At 45.9% G+C, this 21,000-nt stretch overlaps 3 protein-coding genes across 3 annotated transcripts; 1 reads left to right on the top strand and 2 right to left on the bottom strand.

The window, feature by feature from the left end:
* Positions 1 to 17: 17 nt before the first annotated feature.
* LOC135371047 (DALR anticodon-binding domain-containing protein 3-like) lies at positions 18 to 1,886 on the bottom strand. Its single transcript, XM_064605020.1, has 2 exons — positions 704 to 1,886; positions 18 to 484 (listed from the first exon to the last, which is right to left on the bottom strand). Exons 1-2 carry the CDS (start codon positions 1,884 to 1,886, stop codon positions 135 to 137), a joined length of 1,533 nt encoding a protein of 510 aa, XP_064461090.1. The 3' UTR covers positions 18 to 134.
* A 5-nt stretch (positions 1,887 to 1,891) lies between these two features.
* Positions 1,892 to 2,502, bottom strand: LOC135371052 (protein PBDC1-like). The gene has a single exon (XM_064605026.1). It carries the CDS (start codon positions 2,393 to 2,395, stop codon positions 1,892 to 1,894), a length of 504 nt encoding a protein of 167 aa, XP_064461096.1. The 5' UTR covers positions 2,396 to 2,502.
* A 100-nt stretch (positions 2,503 to 2,602) lies between these two features.
* Positions 2,603 to 11,784, top strand: LOC135371045 (integrator complex subunit 2-like). The gene is made up of 21 exons (XM_064605016.1): positions 2,603 to 2,986; positions 3,052 to 3,190; positions 3,266 to 3,368; positions 3,463 to 3,576; positions 3,671 to 3,801; positions 4,353 to 4,535; positions 5,381 to 5,556; positions 5,625 to 5,816; positions 6,206 to 6,389; positions 7,041 to 7,163; positions 7,366 to 7,594; positions 8,005 to 8,132; positions 8,406 to 8,661; positions 9,002 to 9,147; positions 9,430 to 9,608; positions 9,665 to 9,887; positions 9,969 to 10,082; positions 10,268 to 10,375; positions 10,440 to 10,545; positions 11,283 to 11,447; positions 11,529 to 11,784. The coding sequence occupies exons 1-21, from the start codon at positions 2,682 to 2,684 to the stop codon at positions 11,681 to 11,683; spliced, it is 3,459 nt and encodes a 1,152-aa protein (XP_064461086.1). The 5' UTR covers positions 2,603 to 2,681; the 3' UTR covers positions 11,684 to 11,784.
* The last annotated feature ends 9,216 nt before the right edge of the window (positions 11,785 to 21,000 follow it).

Below are 21,000 nucleotides of genomic sequence, written 5' to 3'. Positions count from 1 at the left end.
GTAACAGTAGAAAGTGATGCACAAAGAAAACGACCGCTGGCAGTGTGTAAGATAAGGTGATTACACACTTCAGATACATGGCCCGCTCCTTTAATTAATCGTTAGTAAACCCGCGTACTTAGGTTGATCGAATACTACATCCAGTCCAAAGGCTGCAAGCTCAGGATTTCCAACATTCTACAAAGCGTAACACGCACACCCTTGATTAGCCACAAGCGTGCCATCACCGTTCCGAGAAGATGCTGCCGAGGCTCCACCAACACTTTGACCTTGCTGTAGAAGGCACCAAATGCAAGGCACATGGCTATCAATTCTTCACACAGTTTGTGCGCATGTACCTCTACTCTTACATAGTTTCGACACAGCTGCATATTTTCGAGCAGGTGCTTACAGGAGTCCAAACTGTGCCACAATTTCCACTCCAGGTCAGAGTCCAATGCCGAGAAGTCCACATCTTCTATGGCAGATAAAGCAGGGTATGTTCCTGGAAGTAGAAGAGTTCATCAGTTGAAGATTGATTACCTTGATCGATAGGGCCTCGTGTTTTCAGCTTTTCTTTTTTTCCCAAAAATCGGAGGGGTAAAATTGGAGCCATAAAACAGTAAAATGACAATGATGCAAATTGGGGGTGGGGGGTAAAACACAAGGCACCGTATAATCTGCTTTCATGTTCTTGGCGAGGGATCTCGCACAAAACGCATACCATTCGCAACTTCATCCTCGTACTTTGAAAGCAGAGCCGATATCCTAGCAGATGTGTACTGGACAAAGAGTCCTCCTTTGCCTTCATAGTTGTCTGCTTGCTTCAGTGCAACTTTCATGTTTTGCTTTGAGCCCAGGATTTCAAATGCCAGCTTGCTCCATGCAAGTATCTTGATGGAACGTTCAAGATCCTCGGCGCTTCTTGTTTGACAGCGCTGTACGAAGGCTTCTCTCAGATACAACTTCGTTTGTGAAATGTATTTCTCCGGAGAGTCGCATCCCGGCGCAGAAACGCAGTCGTGGATGAGGTATTGCTGTCTCCGGCAGATAGCACTCTCTGTAAGTAGAGAGCACAGTAGCTCGAAGATAAGTCCCGCGTTCTGAACTACAAAGCTCTTTCCATGTGGCACGACGTGCACAATAAGATCTGGCAACTGCTTGAAGTGGCTCTGAACAACATCTAACAGCGACACAGCTGTTCTGAACGCCACGCTGTCTTGGTTGACAGAACAAACATTTGTGTCACATCCAGAAACAGCTTTGCCGCCTTTGCTTTGGAGATACTCCCGTAAATTCAGCATTCCGCTTGTGCTGTCGTAATACTGGCATCGCTGGAGTAATTCGGAAACTTTCTCGTCCGACATGAACTGGATCTGATCGGTGTGCTGTATGCGGGTAACCGTAGTGGGCACATTTATGTTTTTCGCTTCTCGCACGTAAATGCTCGTTAGAAACCCTTCGTTGCTGTAGCAGGCAGCTGTGTATGCTGCAAGCATTTCTGTCCTCACGGATGTGAACGATGGTTCGACATAAGGAACATACACAAAGGCAACTTCACCGCCACACTTTACAGGTTTCCTATCTTGTGTGAGAGACTTTAAATGTGACTTAAAGGCAACAGTTCTTGGCAGCCACATTTCAATGTAGGATGTTTCTGCGTGAAAACTACATTTTCCTATAGGAATTGGCCATGTGGTGCTGGATTTCAGCACCTGTTCGATAAAACGGTCCATGCATTCTTGAAACGCACTTAGCTGGGTTGGACGCACATAAATGCGACAGTCGGCTTTAATATTCGCATTTTTCGAACGGGTCCTTACGATTTCCGCTGCAGGCGCTTCGCTGATCGCATTCGCGGCACAAAACTCGTTCAAAAACAGTGTCAGTCTCTTTTGAACATCCATGACGCCTATTCTTTGGCGGTTCCCTTGGCATAACGTTCTCTTATAACACCGTTGTGGCCTTCGCGGTTTCTGGCTATTTCAATAGCGTAGAACTGAACGCGGGGTACAACGACGGAGTTCTCCTCAGCATAGTCCAACGCGCAGTCCAACCTCAACATAGTTCCGAAATTGAAGTCTTCGACGACCTCCTGGTAACTCATACAGAACTCGCGCCATTCCTTTTTCGACTGTTCGCTCTTCAGGTCTTCTTCAACCAGAAGCTTGACGTTTAAGTTCGGAAACTGCGCTCGGAAGTCAGAATACAGTTTGTCGTCATGCGGTGTCAGCTTGAGAAATCTCGTATCAACCGATTTGAGAATGTTGAAGTATACTTCCATGTGTTCCACTGCCTTGATAGCCCAAAGTGATTCCACCGTTGGATCATTTCCAAACTCAGAGGCTGGTCTAGTTAACAAACTTGCAGCTCCTAGAGCAGATGAAGGATCAACACCACGTGCGATGTTCGCCATTTCTGTTTCTACCGAATACCAATCCCGCCAAACAACTTTTCTTTCCACCTTTCTTTAAACTGGGAAGCGTCGATTGGGAATCGTTGTATAACGCAAAATATGTCAAAATATGAGTGCCCTACACGGAACAAGCCGTAGAATTTTTTTTCTTCCCGTAGGATTTCACTGTTTCGCCGCTTCACATTGTCGATTGGCGCTGCTGTCGCCGTCATCTGCGTCGGATTTGGTCGATTTGGTGCTCGCCGGCAGGTATTTTTGAGCTGCCGGTTATTATGGTGATGTCAAAATGTTGAAGATCACTAGTAATGAACGTGAAAGGGTATCAGTAACACCCAGGGCTTATGATGCAATTCAGAAAGTAGACGTGGATAACTTGTCTGCTCTTCCTGAATGGGAACTGAGACCGCTTTTGCCATGTCTGGTACGCATGGCGTTGTGCTCACCGCTGGATCAGCGAAAGGAATGGTCCCAGAAAAAGAAAACCGTGCTGAAAATATTATCCGGAATTGAGCTAGTGAACTCTCTAGTTGCACTGCTGTCTATAGATTTTCATGCATTAGAAATAGACGTGAAGAAAGAGCAACAGTTGCGGTAAGCACAAGTTCTTGTGACGAAGGAAACTTTGGGGAAAATGTAATATTTCTGTGATATTGCAGAATAAAACTTGGGGTCCATCCCGGAGACAGTATTCTAGCATCATCCCTTCAAAATTCTTTGGCCCTTGAGTTTGAAAGGAGCGACGCAGCTAGAAAACTTCGTCTGGTGCTGAGCGAGTTACTCTCGTTCATTGCACAGGTAGCGAATACTCTCTACTTCTCACTGTTGCTTGGTGGTACTGACATATCACAACTAACCTATTCTCACACGCAGACCAAAGACAGCCGCACAGAACTTGGTGTGAAGTCCTCAGACCTTTTTGACAATAATGTCTACTTGGATGAAGTGTCGGATGTGATGTGCATTGCTCATGCAGGTAAGTCATATCCTGTGTGTCATATGCTACGTTAGTAACGATGGTTATCACATTGGTACTACTGACACTATTCTATCTTTGCATTCTACTGAAGAGTTGCCAGGGATACTGCATATCCAAGACATTGCTGAGACTCTAATACACCTGAAAAATGGTCCGTTCTTGTTGTGTCGCCTCATTGCAAATGCGCCAGACAGTTTCTCTGAAGGTAAGTGGACACAACTAATGTTCTGTTTATGTTGCTTGTATTGCAGCACATAGTAATTAACATATACTGTGTCATTCTGCTCATATTTTCTCAGTTTGTCTCTCCTTAATATCGAATGGTGAGAAGCAAGATGAGGATACGTCGTGGGGATGCATTCGTATGCAAGCATTGCATCTTCTCTGCCAGATGAACCCACACCAGGCTCTTGTGATACGAGCTAAGGCTGTAAGTGTGTAGAATATCTGCTCGTGTTACCAAGGGATTCATGAATTTACAAATGGAGTAGTCATATACCGCATATTCCGACAAGCAATATCACCACAGAATATTCTAGTGGAAGGAAAAGCAAACACTACTCACGGAGTGGAAGTTCTGCCGCATCTTGTGTTAAGCAATCTTACGGCGCTTGAATATTGGGAGCGGTGCATTGCATACATAGCAGACGACACCGTTGGTCCTGTCGTCTGCTATGGAAGATCTTCTGGTTGAGCCGCACAATATCCCCCATGGTTAGAAGAGCTTGAAAAGACATTTATTTATTTATGTTTATTTTTGTGTTGGTACACACAAACAATCAAGTGTGGTCTGCTGACATTGCACACTCGCGCTCACGTGGCAGCGGAAAGTATGACGTCTTGCTCACCTTCCGCTGGAGTATTCTGGGGATGTCGCTTGCGTGAACAAACATGATAGTTACATGCTTCTCCCCTGGGAACGTCATGTAACATGTCTTGTGCTGCATAGATGGAACAGCACCCACAGGACATTATTTTCAGGTTGAGATGTGCCGCATGCCAGGACTGTCGGTGCTCTTGACATTGTCTCACTGTAACGGGGATGCATCCGACATTGGTGGACCTTCTTCCGGAGACCTGGTGGCATTTGTCAGCGGCATTTTGTTGGGAAGTGACGACAAAGTTCGCACTTGGTTTGCACAGTACGTCCGGAACTGTCAAAAGGTAAAAGAAACTGGTGTATCAATCTGATTTCTACCTGCATAGCATTCTTTTTTTTTATTATTCTGGTATGATTCTTTCCAATCGAAACAAATTTCCTGTAATGTTCTGACATTACAGTATGGTGTAGGATTAAAGCTATTAAATTAATGTAACTAATTAGCCTAATTTGACCAGTTTGTATCAGTGAACTTTTATTTGACTGATATCAGTTCTAATCAATTGTAATTAAGCAAAAAACAGCTAGGTCAATTAAATTAGAAGTCATCAAATTAAATTCTATGCCTAGAACCTCGCGGACCTTTCTACCGGAAAGAGACCCATATTTTTTTTTGTGTGTGTGTTTTAGAATACGGTCAAACCTCGATATAACAAAACGCCATACAACGAACTTCGTGCTACAGCTAAATAATTTTTATTCCCTGCCACAACTAGCTGCCATATTTTGACGAAGGCATACCTTGAGCTTGAGGGAAGAAGTAGACAAGACAAGGCTCAAAACCAGGAGGCCCTTTGTAACCTCCTCTCTCCCTCCCGACTCTTTTCCTGATCAATAAATGTTTTCATTTGCTGGTTTTTGAGCCTCGTCTTGTCTATTTCTTTGTGTGTTATCGTTTCCTCAAGCTCAAGGTATGCCTTCGTCGACCCTTCACCAGCTCGCTTGCCTGCTCACCCTTATTTCTGCCATATTTTGCCGGACTCGATGCAACAAAAAACACCTTCATTCCCCGTAAGCTTCAGTATGTCGAGGTTCGACTGTAGTTTAGTGCCTGTCTGTGTCTAGTTCTTTCTGTCCGTGTCTTGTCGCACTTAAGAACTATGCCTGTAATTTCTTTGTGTACTCGCAGAAAGGGGAATCCGGTAAAGATACAACGCTACAGGCTCTGCGGGATGAACTTCTGCAACGACTGCAGCGCCTGCTCAACTTCAGCTCCAAGGAACAAGATCTGGCTGACTCTAGGGTGGTGCAAGCCAACTCCCTGCTCCGGCTATTCTGCGCCCTCAGGGGCATCGCAGGGCTGAAGTACGCTACAGTGGCAGAGCTGTTTTGATGCTTGTCATTTTTCATCAATTAATTAATTGCGGGTACAGGTTCACGGAAGAAGAAATCGTAGTGCTGGTGCGTCTTCTTACATCTCACCCGCCACCCAGTCCCGCGGGTATACGCTTTGTCTCTCTGGGGCTGTGCATGCTCCTGGCATGCCCTTCGCTCGTGTTGGACCACGAGAAACAAGTCATCCAGTGGATCCAGTGGCTCATGGAAGAGGAGAGCTATTTTGGACGGTGAGCTAAGCGTGACGTAAACTAGTATCATCTGTGGCATTTTTTCTCCTACACATTGAATGTCGTTTGGTAGAAAGTAGAGATGGGGCAAATCCAGAATTTTCCGAATCCACGAATCTTACGACTCCTTTCTTTAAAAAGAGTCTAAAAAGCCAAGGAAAACAAAAACTTCTACTGCTGAAAAGTGTTATGACGCAGAATATTATATATTGGTTTAATGAAAAACAAATTAAATAATAGTTCAGTTTTGGGAGAAAATATACCAATATATAGTTCTTCTTAAACATAATTTATTTAACGCGAGAGAACTGATGTTCAAAGGCTGGAACACATAGAAAGAACAAATACATACAAAGCCTCAAGTGCCTAAGTTGCCTTTTTTTTTTCAGGACTAGTGGTGTGCACGCATCTTTTGGAGAGATGCTTCTGCTCATTGCCATTCACTTTCATGGAAATCAGGTTGCCCCTATTACTGAGCTTGTCTGTTCCACGCTGGGGATGAAGATCCCCATTCGCCAGAACAGCCTTTCGAAGATGAAGAACATCTTCACTCAGGAGCTATTCACTGATCAGGCACGTCATCTACGCTGCGTTCTTCCGCTATTTCTTCTTCATGTTCAGATCGGTCGAATTTTATTTTTACCTCACTTCACATTGTTAATATATTAGGTGCTAATGTTTAAGTAACACAGTCACAATAAAAACAGCTCTCTGTGTGAACAGGGTGAGATCAAGATTGTGTCAGTGCAGCGAATTTTGGATGCTTGGTGCACTGTGTCTGGGGTTGTTGTCATGCACGCTTTTAAAAAGCGTGGTTAGCCTAATGCTTTAGACAGAACAGAGGACAGTGAGCTGTGGGCGGGTAGCGACATAGAAAACAGCATCGAAGAAAGCGGTGATGGATAAATGGTATTGTGGATCGTTTCCAACTGTTCTACTGCCTCCCAACGTGTTGATCATGATGGAAATTGGTGTTCTGATGCTGGAGCACCGAACAGTCCTAATAGTGCCCTGGACCGGTAATCCAGAAGATGTAGGTTCGAGTCCTGCAGCCGGCTAACCTTTTCAGTGACTTCCTACTTTCTTCGTCCTAACTTGTGTTGTCTTTTTTTTTCTTTTCTTTTTTCAAGTTTTGTGTAACCTGAACCCTGTACCCCTCTCAGAGGTATATGCCTGTTTCACATGCCTGTCTCACAGTTTTGTAATTTGTGCTCCTCTTTACAGGTCGTCACGGCGCATGCAGTGAAGGTGGCGGTGACACCAAACTTGAGTTCCAACACTATTGGATTCCTTCCAGTGCACTGTATCTACCAGCTCTTGAAAAGCAGAGCCTTCACAAAATACAAGGTACGCTTTAATTAAACATTTTGCTATTCCAGCAATCGCAGAGAAGCATTTATTAAGCAGTGAAGCAAGAGAAGCATTCTTCTCTTGTAGTACAAACGGTTAATGGGTGCTTTCCTTTTACCTGTACCCAGCATTTTGTTCAGCTGTAAAGTCGCGCTCAACTCATATCCACGATATATTGCTTTTTTTTTTTCCTCCTCAGGTCAGAATTAAAGACTGGGTGTATAAGCAGATATGCGCAAGCATTCCACCTCTGCATCCCATATTGCCAGCCTTGGTCGAAGTGTACGTCAACTCCGTAATAGTGCCCAGCTCTAAAGGCTCTCACGACACCACGAACGAGCCTTTGACCGAGGATGAAATTTCTGTTGTCTTTGGCAATTCGCTGCAAAATGGGGACACCTCTACAAAGCAGGCTTCGACATCATCAGGTATGAGAGAATCTTTAGCGTGCTTCATTTCTCGCAGGTAAGCTGTAAATGTGTAGCATATGAAAAGGTGTTGTTGCGCTTATCTAACTGCAACCTTGTCTAACCTCCTTCTGTCACAAGTTTAAAGTTTCATTTTTCCTCTGTTTCTGGAGTTTTGTGTGCTGTCTATGGATAGAGCCTAAAGTTTTAGGATTTAACCCCCGAATTTAAACCCCAGTTGAAGGGTGCCTCTTTAGTGTGAAACCCAATTTTTACCCGGTGAATTGCCCTCATTGAGACATATGTAGAAATGCACACTAGCATGTTTGGTAGCGAACGCAATTACATCACCATTTTTGCCAAACTAGTACAGCTAGTTTGAGTAATAGAGCCCGATTCCCGTGTCAGTAATGCAACACTATCCTGCGCAGGCCTTCCAACATTGGGTGATGACTGCAGCAACCAAATGGCTCCTCAGCTGCTACTGCTTTATTACTTACTTCTGTATGAAGATACACGACTTAACAACATGAAGGCTATTGTGGCATCTGGGCGAAAGGTATGTGTCCATTGTACAAGTAAATGCTTGTGTAAACAGCACAACCTGCAGGATACTTTAGTACATGTGTTTATGCAAACCTGGGTCCCCCCCTTTTGATGTATCATGTTGTGGCCCTCTCTTGATACATCTGCATTGTGCCTCATCTCCTCCTTGTACTACTGTTCTTGGACACAAATAAAATTATAATAATAATTATTATTATTGGCACAATATTTATTACTATTATTATTATGTTTTTTTTTATATATATATATATATATATAATTACAGGTGAAACGCTACAGTGGTGATTTTCTAGCTCAGCTGCCGATGCGGTATCTGGTAGTGACTGCCCAACGCGACGAGCGCTTCGCAGGACTGTTCCCTCCCCTCTTACGTCTTTTGGCTACCCACTACCCGCAACTGTGCATGGTTGATGACTGGCTGCGTGGAGAGAGTGGGGCGTCGGTCACGTCTCTACCTCGTCAACGATTTGGACCTCGGCTGGGTCCTCGTGTGCCCTCTAACGTTCAAAGCTTGGCTCAAGGTACGAGTGTGGTACACGTTTGAAACTGTTGTGGTACACTGTCTCAAAAACGTCCTGAACTCATTAATGCATACTTAGCGGGGCTAACTTTCAATTTAGTGTACATGGAGTCAACCACCATGTGTGTGTGTGGGGGGGGGGGGGGGGGGGGATATGACATTTCTATGAAAACTGACATACTTGCAAGATTTTGGGCACCCTCTTCTACAACTCCCAGAACTTCGGAATAAACAAAGAAAAGCTCCTAGGTTTTTGTAACCGTAGATTAAAATTTCTAAGTCATATTTGTAATATGTGAGCCCCGATATTGACTGATGGGATTGCTTGGGATTTTATATAGCCTTCTGCAGCCTGCACATGTGCCCCATCGACATGATGTCGCAGCTTGACCGTTTGAACACGTTGCCTCTTCATCAACTCTGGCCTTACGCTCGGCCACTCGTAACAAATCTGCCTTTACTTCTTCAAGAGGGAACCCCTAGACAGGTGCGTGATCATCAACTTTTCCAAAGGCCAAAGGTGTTTGTGCAGCACCTTTTTAGTGTTTTTATAGCAATCTTTCTTAAGCTCATAAAGTAGCCCTTCTTAAGCGCGTCAATAATGTTTGCTAGCTTTCATTCGGAACTCTAAAAAGAAAGGAACAAAACAGCAAAATCATCTTCTGGAAGTGCTCTCTATTGTGTTTGCCGTGCCTGTAACAGAAGCTGAGAAATCGTACAGTACAGATCATTTGGTTGAGCCTAATTGAAGTCGACACTGATTTTATAGGTAATAGAACGTGCGAAACAGGTGTGGTGGCGGCTCAATGAAGTGTTCCCACGGCGCTTGTGGGTCATGACGGCAAATGCCTTGAGGCCTCCGAAACACGCCCAGCTTCGTCCTCTTTGCCTCGATGATCTAGTCATGGACCCGCTGCATGTACTGCGGTGCGATACTAGGGTGTTCCGGTGAGTTTCCCCGTATTACGTCTTCTCTTGGCAGGAAAATATCTAAATATTTACAGGTGCGCACCACTGCTGGAACTGGTGCTGCACATGCTGCACGCTTTCTTGGCAGCGTCACGTACTCACCTCAACCACCACCTCCTGGAGCACCCGGTGGTCACAGATAAGGGTGACGCTGCGGACAAGGACAGGGAAGAGCTGAGGGTGGCACTCGTTGCCGTTCAAGAGAGCGCAGCTGTGCAGATCCTGCTAGAATGCTGTCTTGCCACGGACACAGAGAAGGTGCTTACCTTGGCATTTGCGGTCTTTTTAATTGTAAGCTAGTTGTGAAATTTTTGTAATGCTTACTGTTCTCACTCTTAGATGAAAGATAGCGGATTCCTGACTGACCTGCGAGAAATCCAGACCCTCATATGCACTCACCTCCACCAAGTGTTCATAGGGGACCCTAACTTGGTCAGGCTGGTGCATTTTCAGGTATTCATATCCAGAGGCATATATCCCATATATATATATAGATATATGGGATATGGGACATCTATATCCCATTCATATCCCATAATATGTATCAGTAGCCTTGCTAAGCTTACTCATTACCATTGTGTGATCATCATCATCATCATTATTACTACTGCTACTACTCCATTGTGTGACTTTTACAGGGCTATCCAAGTGAACTGCTTCCAGTTTCTGTGTCTTTAATACCCTCGATGCACATCTGCTTGGATTTTATCCCCGAGCTGTTGAGTCAGCCACAGCTTGAGAAACAGGTTGTAACGTGGCTATGTTTATGATGTATGGTGCTAACAGCGTTTTTCGTGTCCTGTTTTCAAGGTGTTTGCCATAGAACTTGCCTCTTATCTGTGTCTGCAGTACTCCATTGCGAAGTCGCTCAGCATTGCAAGACTGTGTGTTAATGTCACACACACACTGTTGGGAGGTAAGTTGGGCTGTTATCAAGGTTAAAATCTCAAGCTGTTTGGTACCTCGTGGTTTTATTTCATTGACAGTTGACGTTCCGTTTTGTCAACAGGGTATCACTATGTTCATTTCAACTTTGCGAGACATTGCTGTTGAGGATGAAATCATGTTCATTCCTCCAGTTAAGCGCAGAACGTTCATTCTGAGCAGTATTTTCCTTGTTTTTGCAACAAGAACAAGCTGCAACAAGAGCCTTACTGTAACATCACAATTAACCACCTCTCCTAGATGATTCCTCAGTAGGTGAACTACATGTCTTGCTTACAGCCAACAAAACTATAAGACCAAATTACCAAAATTACCAGAGACATACCAACTACCTATTAAATCAACTGCAAGATTAATTTATCTTATAATATATTAATCAAGTACATTATTTAACGCTATTATTATTATTATTATCAGACATTTAATTTTTGTGCCACACGATGTCTCATAGGCAGTACGGCAGTCCTTGTGGATGTCTCACGTCTTCAGAAGTATCACGCTATAACTTATCACTTATCAGCAAAAGGAAAGGGGGAGAGAAAAGAGAAAGGGCTTTAGCAAGGATGTGCTTAAGGACAGCATCAACGGAAACTTAAGTAGCGAAACGATCCCACGCACAGTCCAGCACTTGTACATAGGGACCTTCATGCTACCACTTACTTTCTGGTTACTACTCCTCTCGGTCACCCTTGTTATTGGCTTTTCCAGTGTTGCCAGGCTACCAGAGGCCACTACTCTTTCTCCCCTCACTACCAGCACTAGTACGAATGTGCAAGGCTTTCCCTCCACTGTCCGAGGACGTGTCCATACTACTGCTGCAGTTGGGCCGGGTCTGTCTCTCCCAGGAATGCACCGCGGCGCCCCCTCAACTCGGTATAGCAATTACACACTGTGTCATTACTTCTGCTCTACTTGCGATTCCGTGGGACTTGATTTCGTCTCGGTCCCTTGCAGGATTCTCTGCCAACCAATTGGACAAGTGTGGCGGGAACGCCGAGATCAAATCTGTGCTCGAACGACTTCCAACCAATAGCGCCCTCTGCAGGGCCATCCAAAAGTCTTTCGCAGACCTTTGTGATAGCGCTGTCCTGAATAGGGCAATCTATTAGGGCTTCTGAAACTATTGCTAGTAATGTGTCATTGTAAATACAGAAATCATGTTGAGTCAGATATCATCAAATAATTGTACATAAATTTCATGGAATCGTGTCGCTGGTGTAGCCGTTCTTGAATGCATTAGTGCCAGAGCTGTTCACACTTGTTGCCGCTCCAAATAGGTGCATGCTTCATTGCACCACTGGGTTTAGGAAAGGTTCTCCAGCTCTAGGTAAGTACCTTAGTTATACATGCAAATGTTACCTGTATGTGTTCCATATGTACAGTTGTCTGAAAGCTAATTAGTCTTTCCTCTTTGTATTGAGTCATATCCTGCAGTGCTACACAGTGTTCATAACAACCAGTTTGTCCACTAATATCTGAGTAAAAGGTATTTGTAACCTCAGGTGTTTGAAACTGCTACAATGAAGCACACACTCATGACAGGTATGTGAATGCATAACCATGACAGCAGTGTCACCATTGCGTTGTGTCGTATTTCTTTCAGGATTGCTGAACAACAAGATGAGCTCCGCTCCGAGATCACGTGGGGCTGAAACACACTGGCTACATCGGCAGTACAGGAAATCTTCCATTTATTTCCGTTATGCCTAAGACCACGAAAACGTGAACATGTGTACATTACAACGTGTACATCATTGTGCAACATTGTAGCAGCGTATTACAAAGCTGTTACGGTAACAGCGGAACAGCTGCAAGGAGACGCGCGGAGCTTCTGAGGTACGCTCACCTGCGAATGCGTCGCTACACACTCTTAAAACAAAGCTTCACCACAAAGCACGGTGAAGGCCAACCATTGTGCAGAGTAATACCTCTATCAATCTTGATTTGTGGGAAGCGTGGGGTGTACGCCTTTTTGTGACAATTAACCTTTGTGCATAATTGTCACAAAAAAGGCGTACGCCTCCCGTTTTCAACAAATCAGTGGAGAGAACGCTGTCACTCGGGCTGATGGTTGGCTAGGAGCGTGCTATGTGGTGAAGTTCTTTTTTAAGAGTGCACGTTCGGAAACCGAAAGCGAAACTAGTACACAGTTGTGTGCAGCCGTCATTCGTAAGTCCGCCCCAGCCAAACGCGGAACCGCGGTACGGTTCATGCGTCGTCAGCGCAGTCGAGGCTTCAATGGACTGCAAACGAACTCTGGACATTCGTATGAGGCGTACAGTTCGGTGAAATTCCGGTTAAATATAGAAATTTGTTTGGCGTTGAGCTGAGCACCACTGTTCTCCGTGTCACTGCATGCACAGCCAGAACCCGCGTCTCGAATGCGTGCTTTCGGTTTGGATTTGTGGTCGCGTGCGACGACTGCGATAATCTAGGAGTGGGACGTGACGATATTTCGACATAGTTTCTCCAACTCCGGCGCTGTGCCACCGTATGTTAAAAATTGCCAACTAGGATGATGACAACGCTGCAAAGTCATTTTAAACTGCACTGATTGTTGTTACAGATGCTAGCAAGCCGCATGGAGCGATTTTGTTCGCTCGCGTCGGCGCCGGCGCGACAAAGTTCTGAGGCGCGCGCTCAGATTTTGTCGTGAAATGAAAAGCGCTGAACAAGAACGTCGGGGAGACAATCACGCATGATGAGCACAGCCATACAGCATCATCGAGGATCGCGGTTTTACTGGGCTGATGAGGCTGTTCCAAGCTAGGCATTACCATCAGGAACGACCGTCTCACGCGTGACGTCAGGCGTGAGAGCACAGTGAAACCGTGCTGTTTCTTGCCTACACGACAAATATGCAAGGCATTGTCAGTACAAGAAGAGAGCACTTGCCACCTTCATTTTCCTTCTCAGATGTGCTCATCACTAAACCATCCCACATTCTGAACATGTCATTACCCTACACTTCCATTCAGAGCCCTGCTTCCATTCTGTCTGTTTCACCAGCACTTACAATGCCAACATAGGTGTTCACTGTTTGTGAAAGATTTTTGAAGTGGAAGTTGTTTTTACGGCTTCCAGCTTGCCTCATGCGAACAGCACATTGTTTCATTGTAAAAATAATTTTAATGTACACGTGCACATAAACACGTATGCCCTATGCTAAGCCAATACAGTAACTTAGCACTTGGGGCATTTTCCTAAGGATCAGCAGAACACAACTGACGATGCTGGTTTTTGCGGCTTAATTAACTTAACTCTTAACTTAATTGACTCTTAGAAGTCTTTATCCTAACTCGTGATATTCGATTCGATATTCGAAGGACAATTTTACTGATATTCATATTTGAAAATTTCAATATTCGCAAACCTCTAATTTTTGTAGTATATTACGATAATACGTCATATAAATTTTACAACGTGCATTTTTAATATACACAACACAAGTACAACCAAAGTATATCACAGCTTGGCGATGAAACTCCACATTCATCATCTTCAATAAAGTTGGTGTATATCACAGTAATACATGCTATTATAATACAGAGTTTTTTAATATGTACATACATGCACACTATTGGCCCGTACAAACCTACTTTCTTTCCTTCTCTTTTGTACTCTGAAACTGAACCGTTTCCCTGGAACCGGTTCAAGACCTCGAATGGAAGCCATTCAGTTCCACTCCAACCTGCAGTGCTGGAGCAAGGGAGATTTCATATTTGGCGCGCGGCACCGAAGGGCATTAGCAGAAGAAGCAAAAAAGCAGCATGTGGATAGTGGTTTTGTTTTTTGGTTTGGCTGCTGTCTCTCCTCAATCGGTTTCATAGAAGCTCGGCTCCAAAATGGTCCACTGGCCTTGGCCAACACCACCTAGATACAGAAAGCCTGCGCGCTCGTCGACGTGACAATGACATGACGTGACAGCCAATCGGGATCGTGTTCTCAACGGCCGTAGCCAATCGGGAACGTGCTTTCAGCCGTCGTGGCCATGGCGAAGAACCACAGTCGTCTGCGAGTTGGGCGAGTTGTGACTGAACGTCCCCGCGTAGTATTTGGACAACTTGGAAATGGGTCTGGAAAAACTCGGTCTTTCTCAAAACTGATTTTCTGGAAAGCGTCTTGCGCTTTTTTTGTCTAAATATTGAGGTCTGCAGGTTCCAGGTGAGCTGCAATCAGTGATTTATCCAGACCCCCCTACACCCCTAAATGTTCAGTAACACCCCCTAACTTTTCCACCAGTGTGCCCTCTACTGGGGATGCCCTTGCAATTTCAGCTTTAGACACATGTGTCGGTAATAATATGTTAGGCTATAATGACCCCAATTTTTTGCAACACCCCTCCGTTCTTGGGATTCTGGGTAAAACACTGGCTGCAATCATTTGCGGGTTCTTCAATTCGCAGAACGGTGAATCGCAGCAGCAGACGAATTCTGACTCTTAATTGAAAGAGTGAGCGGAGGCAATGCGCAGGCTTTATCTAGGTGATGTTGCCTTGGCACCGCCCGTCGTGTGACGTCAAGTGATGCGCTTTAAAACAGGCTCCTCCCAATGGCCAAACTCTCTCGATAAACGGCTCTGCATCGTTCAAAGCACGTGGCCCTCTGACGTGGATGAGCGCTGTCCTCCCCGCGCTCCTGGTCCACGCGGTTTCAGATTCGGCTCAGTCCTGCTGCGCTTCGCTTACGCGCATCTGTCGGACACGCCTACCTCAATGCGTATGACGTCATCTGTATCGGGTGTCTGTGGCGCTTGACATTGTCGCAGGCCAGGCACCCTATCGCAGACACACCACTGCTGTTGCAGAGCGTCGTACACGCGGCAGTGATGGTCGACGGTATACCTAAACGTACAATCACGGTCCTTCAATTCCTTCAGAGTATTGAATGACAGTGATATACAATGTACAATCCATCCAGCGACGAGAGAGCGTGGACATGGATTTTGGCAATGTATGCTGATGTCGATGTTCATGTTGAGCCAGGCAAATGTTGTGATAAGGAGCCTAATGGTTGGCCGCAGTGGCTTGCCGAGAACCGCAAGCAAGCAGGGGGGCAAAGAAACCGAGCGGGGGTTCCTTTTTGCGGTTACGTTGCAACAGCTTTATGTATCGCAGTACGCATTATGCAAGTTTGTCAGTTTCGGGGATTTGAACCCGGGTACCTCCCAGTCTCGACGTGACATGGCCAGTACGCTAACCACCGAGCCAAGCGAACTAACGTGAAATAACCAACATTTTAGTGTCACCAGGGTGACGTGCAACGTAGTAACCACCAGTGGCATGGTTAAGTGGTGGTCCCAAGGTCCTGCTTAAGACTGGGAGGTGGTGGGTTCGAATCCTTCAACTACATATGCTGTCCTGAGGTTATCCCTGGGCTTTCGGGCGGACTTTCCTTGCGGATGGCTGCACACTTCCCACCGAAACCGATCCACGAGGCACCCCCCCCCCCCTGCCTTCCACCGCCTTCCCGCTGTCCTCTCTCCATCTGTCCATTCATAGCCACAGTTGCTTCGCGGTGCTAACATGGAACGGACCTTTTTCACATACGCGTCGTGCCCTAGCGGCTCTCCAGCGAACCACGCTCGGCGCGCGCCAAAACAAATCCACGTGGGTAGCACAGAGGTCCATCACTGGTCCGGAGTGGGACCGACGAGCTCGCGCCGTTCGTGCGGTTTCCACACTGGTCCCCACATCTGTCGTGCCCATACTGCGCCATCTAGTGAAGACTGAGATAACCCTGTCTGGCTTCTGAAGGTCATGCGCAATGGCTGTTGAGCTCGAGTCAGCGCATCAGCATATGTGTGTTGGATACCACCGTGAGCTCGGAGGTAAATGCGAGTTTACCTGATGTGGTGGTGACGTTGGTTGGTAGCGCAAAGATAAATAAGTGGTGTGCGATCAGAGAGCACGAAGTATACGTTTGCAACAAGTACCGGAATTGCCTGATGGGAAAGATTGTTCTTCCCAGCGTGCCGTACCGAGTCTCTTGTGGTGACAGCTCGTTCGAGGAAGGCCGCGAGGCTGACCTCCACGAGTTAACCCGTACAGCACACACCAGAAACAGCCGTTTAGGTCTGTCCGTAACACTTTTGGAGAGAAGGATCGGAAGTTGCATTTAAATTTAGTTTGACAGAGCGTCTAAAGGTATGCGGCTTTTTATTATTATTATTGTTATTATTATTATTGATGCTGGTCCTTCAGCGATACTTTATCCCTATCGCATATACGCTCATCGACGAAAGAAAGAAGGAAGTCACTGAAGAGGGTAGCCAGCTGGTTAGCCTATACAGCTGACTAACCTTTTCAGTAACTTCCTTCTTTCATTGTTCTATAGCACTCGAGGCTTGTGTGTTGTATTGTCCTTTCTTCTGTGTTCCAGCCTCAGAACATCAACTTCCCTGATAGGCAAGCCTGTGCAATGGGCAAGACACGTAAACAAAACAAACACGAGGGCTCAAAACCATCAAGACGTTTGTGTTTGTGACCTCGTGTTTGTGTTGTTTACGTGTCTTGCCCGTCGCTCGAGCTTGCCTATCGTCGAGTTTATCCACCAGCTAGCCTGCATGCATTTACGCCATTCTATCTTACACCAATTTCCATCGACGCTCATCGACATTGCGAGAAACAGACCAGGATGTCGGACAACCCCTCCTTCCCGTGCTTTTTGTTGCAATGTAACTGCACTACCCCCTTTTTTTTTTTTTTTTTTTGCAACACCCCCTCGAGCTTGCGGTTCTGGATAAACAACAGCCTTCCCCCCATTTTTTCCTGTGTTGCATCTCCCGCGCGGGCGTACATCATATAGATCTCATCAAGTACACGAGGATTTTAGTTTATGATGGCGGATAGCAGCAAGAAGACAAAAGACATAGGTAGAAGTCAGAGAGTCATTGAGAGTCAGCGTAATCACCATCCTGCAGCAGGACCTCTTCGCGCTGGGAGGGGAAGGCTGCCGGCGTCGATGGCGTGATCATTCTTCCATTATCATTCAGGATGCGTATGTTAGCATCGTTGGTACACCTCCATAAATGTATAAGGGCCCCCTCATATGTACATAGTCACAGTGGCGAATACAGTCGTCATGTGTATATAGCCACAGTTGTATAGTCATATGTATAGTATAGGTATAGTCACATATATACAGTCGTACAACCATATATACATCGTACCTTGTGCATTATAACTAATTCTCAATAGTGTATTAGTGTGTTCTAAAGTGTGAGTCGTCGGATAAATATTCGCAAACAAGAAGTAGACAGGACAACTACAGGCTCTCAACTGAGGTTTAAAAAACAGCATCTTAAACGCAAACATCAGGGTCACTGACTACCTCCTACATTGAAAACACTGAAGGTGGACCTAACAATGTACGGAGAGCACAAAGGGTTATGCTGTCGGCTGGGAGCAGACCCGTAGCGACGGGGGTACGAGAGGCACAGCCGCTGGGTGCGCCCTCGCCGGCTGGTTGAGCAATATAAAGCGGGAACAAATAAAATTTGAATTTACGATCTGGACAGCGCAAACAAGCGTTTCATTTGTTTGTTTATAGGGCTTCTGACGGCAGTGGGAGAGGGTGGGGGGCCGATTTAGATTTACCCTGCCCACGGCGCAAACTTGCCTCGCTACGGCTCTGGCTGGGAGATTGCATTCAACACCTTGTCCATGATGTGGAAAATATATTTCCAAATCTGTCAACGTGACTGAAGGCGATCTGACACGCCTTGGTTTATACCGAGGAAACTATACCAACTTGCAGCCGTGTTTTGTTGCATCAAAGTCGTTGCATCCATCACAATCCTACTCGTTTATTTCCCTTCTCATGAACCCAGACACGCACGCACACACAATCTATTTTTGCCAATCCCGAAATTAATTTGAAAATGAACTGTGTCGGTTAACCTCGTTCTTTATCTTTCCTTCCGGTCCGTGGTTTCGAAGTGGTTACGCGATGACGAGTTAAAGCTGAGCTAAGATCCGGTTCGATCGGCCGCCCGGACGTTCAACCCGCCTGGACGAAGGATCGTCAAGAGAAATGACAGCGTAACAACTCCCGTTGTGGAAGTTTGACGATCTGATCGCTCCGCATCCCTTCCGTAGGGGCCATCGGAGGGGGGGGGGGGGGGGGGGGGGGGAGCTGGACAGACTCTGGGAGGAGCCTCTGCCGCTTGTTCTTGTACTTCGTGGGAGATGTGGTCAGCTTACGAACGCTCTCTCTCTCCCTACCCACATTTGTTTTTGCTGCTCGGTAGCAGTATTCACGCTGTTAAAGGAGCATGGGAAAGAGATTTGAACTGACTGAAACCCGCTTTTAATTTGTCAAGCAGCGTGTGAATGTCATTCACGTAGAGAATTTCGATGAAACAATGTTTTGTTACAGGTTACAGCGCAATTCGATTTATAAATTCGCTGCCGTGGTGTCGCGTCTCACCTGTCCGCTGTGTAAAATGGTAGGCAGTGTCAAACAGTTGTGATGCCATTCTGATAATCCAGCACCCATTGTATACGCCAAGCAATTTCGCTCGGTCCTTTGGTTCGTTTTTGTCCACCTGAGGCGGTGGGCAGCTTGTGCGACTATGTTTGCTGGTGTCAGCAGCCGGGTTTGAATCCGTAATCTCATAATCGGTAAGCTTTGCTAATTAATCCTCCGAGAGCGGCGTGGTTCTTTATTTTTTATTTTTGCGACATGATTGTGCAGAAGACGACCTATGGGCAGTAATGTTTACTAAAAATTGTTCTAAATGAAGCTGGACTGAGAGGTGCAGAGGGTGCAATTCTCGCTGAAGAATAAAACGGAACGTTTTTACTGCTTGAACTTAGCAAAAATATTGGAGTTTAATTCCGAAAATTAAATACCCGAGTTAAAACATGACTAGGACTCTGAAAAGGTAACTACCGCTGTCCCCTCTCCCTTATTTATTTATTTTTGGGGGAGGGGGGCAAATAGGTGAAAGATGGCGAAAACTTAGTTTGCGGGTGAAATCGGGCCGATAACGGGTGAAAAACAAAGTGAAAACGCTTGTTGCAGTACACGACATGCGGAGCAGCTTGCTGAACGTTCTCCTGTGCCCTCCCGTGGCTGAATTTGCACCTTGGCAAGTCCGTTTTCGGCGTTTTTCGGGTTTTACTCCAATGACGACAACACAAAATCGGAGGTAAAAACGAGTTTTCCCGGGATGAACCCTTGCTATGTTTTCCCGCTCTATATATGCATGGATATGAGCGCAAAGGTGACATTATGGCAACCTTGAGGTCCCAAGGTTGTCTGTCGTTTGTTATGATATCACATGGCAGCGCTCGTAATGGGAGCGGTTCGTTTGTATTGTTCATGATGCTGCGCGTCAAAACCATACGCACGAAAGCGCGTCGTCGAATTGCAGGTCGGACTTTAGCATCTTCCACTACCGTTCCACGCCTATAAATTGTGCACCGTGTCTGGTCGTCTGGATGAATCTGCTATAATGTTGTCTTGGCCTATTGTAGCCACATGCACGCACTTTTTCATCGTTTCGAGGACGCAAGTCAGCTGGTGCAAAAGGTTGTGGAGCACGTTGGAGCATTCGTAAAATTGCGTTGTTTATTTTTCTAACATTTCGTTCTCAGGAAATTGGGCTGTCCATAAAAAAAACGCTTCGACTTTACGTTTGAGAAAAGGTCCACCTCCCCAGCGTGGGCGCCAAGAAAAGCAGACGACACTTTCTCCGCGTACAGGCTAGAAGGTGACATGAGCTCAGCACCCCTGTACAAAGCGCAAGAAGAAGAAGAATAGGGTGAATAAAAATGCAGTTTCGAAGCTCGTCAGCTATGCAATGCATTGATCGCGCAAGATAAGACCACTTTCGACGAAGCTAAACGGACGAGAACGGACTGAAAGATGCAGAAATTTCTGCTAATTCTTGTGTCGTCTGCAACGTACGTCTTTGCGCGCCCAGTCGAAGATTGTTTTTAATCACGAGAAACCGCACGAAAACTAACTCAGGGGCAGCGTGTACATCTCATAAAGCCATTCGTTTCCGTATTTGCGAGAGTACGTGAAACACAAGCGAGGAGAGCTCACCGCGGTAACAGAGATGCGATAAAACATAACCGCAACCAAACAATATTTGCTTAGCACACCGTGAAGCAGGCTCCCATTCTGCGATATCTGTCGTTCTGGGGCTCGCATTTTACGGTTCACCAGAGCTCGCTATTTATACACACGCCGAGATAAATGCGTTGTTTGCGAACAAAATAGTCGCGTACAATAGGAGGCAAAGCAAACCGGGCAGCACGCATGCAGCTTTTGCGTCACAGCTGCATCCGGACGAGCATTTTGGCAACCAGTAGGATCAAAGCGGTTGCAATTAAATAGGCGAGCAGTTACCCGTAAACCGTCACTTCGAGCGAAGCTGAAAGGTTATGTACCGTTCATCAACACCGCAACGTTTA

Source organism: Ornithodoros turicata, chromosome 10 (assembly GCF_037126465.1).
Source record: "Ornithodoros turicata isolate Travis chromosome 10, ASM3712646v1, whole genome shotgun sequence".
NCBI classification, from domain to species: domain Eukaryota; kingdom Metazoa; phylum Arthropoda; class Arachnida; order Ixodida; family Argasidae; genus Ornithodoros; species Ornithodoros turicata.
This window is presented reverse-complemented; position numbering and strand designations above follow the sequence as displayed.

Excerpts from the sequence above, each read along its gene's own strand:
- LOC135371052 (XM_064605026.1), bottom strand. The coding sequence starts at position 2,395 with ATGGCGAACATCGCACGTGGTGTTGATCCTTCATCTGCTCTAGGAGCT.
- LOC135371045 (XM_064605016.1), top strand. The coding sequence starts at position 2,682 with ATGTTGAAGATCACTAGTAATGAACGTGAAAGGGTATCAGTAACACCC. Across the intron at positions 3,577-3,670 it reads GCCAGACAGTTTCTCTGAAG|TTTGTCTCTCCTTAATATCG; the intron begins GTAAGTGGACAC and ends ATATTTTCTCAG. Across the intron at positions 5,817-6,205 it reads GAGGAGAGCTATTTTGGACG|GACTAGTGGTGTGCACGCAT; the intron begins GTGAGCTAAGCG and ends TTTTTTTTTCAG.
- LOC135371047 (XM_064605020.1), bottom strand. The coding sequence starts at position 1,886 with ATGGATGTTCAAAAGAGACTGACACTGTTTTTGAACGAGTTTTGTGCC. Across the intron at positions 485-703 it reads CGAGGATGAAGTTGCGAATG|GAACATACCCTGCTTTATCT; the intron begins GTATGCGTTTTG and ends TTCTACTTCCAG.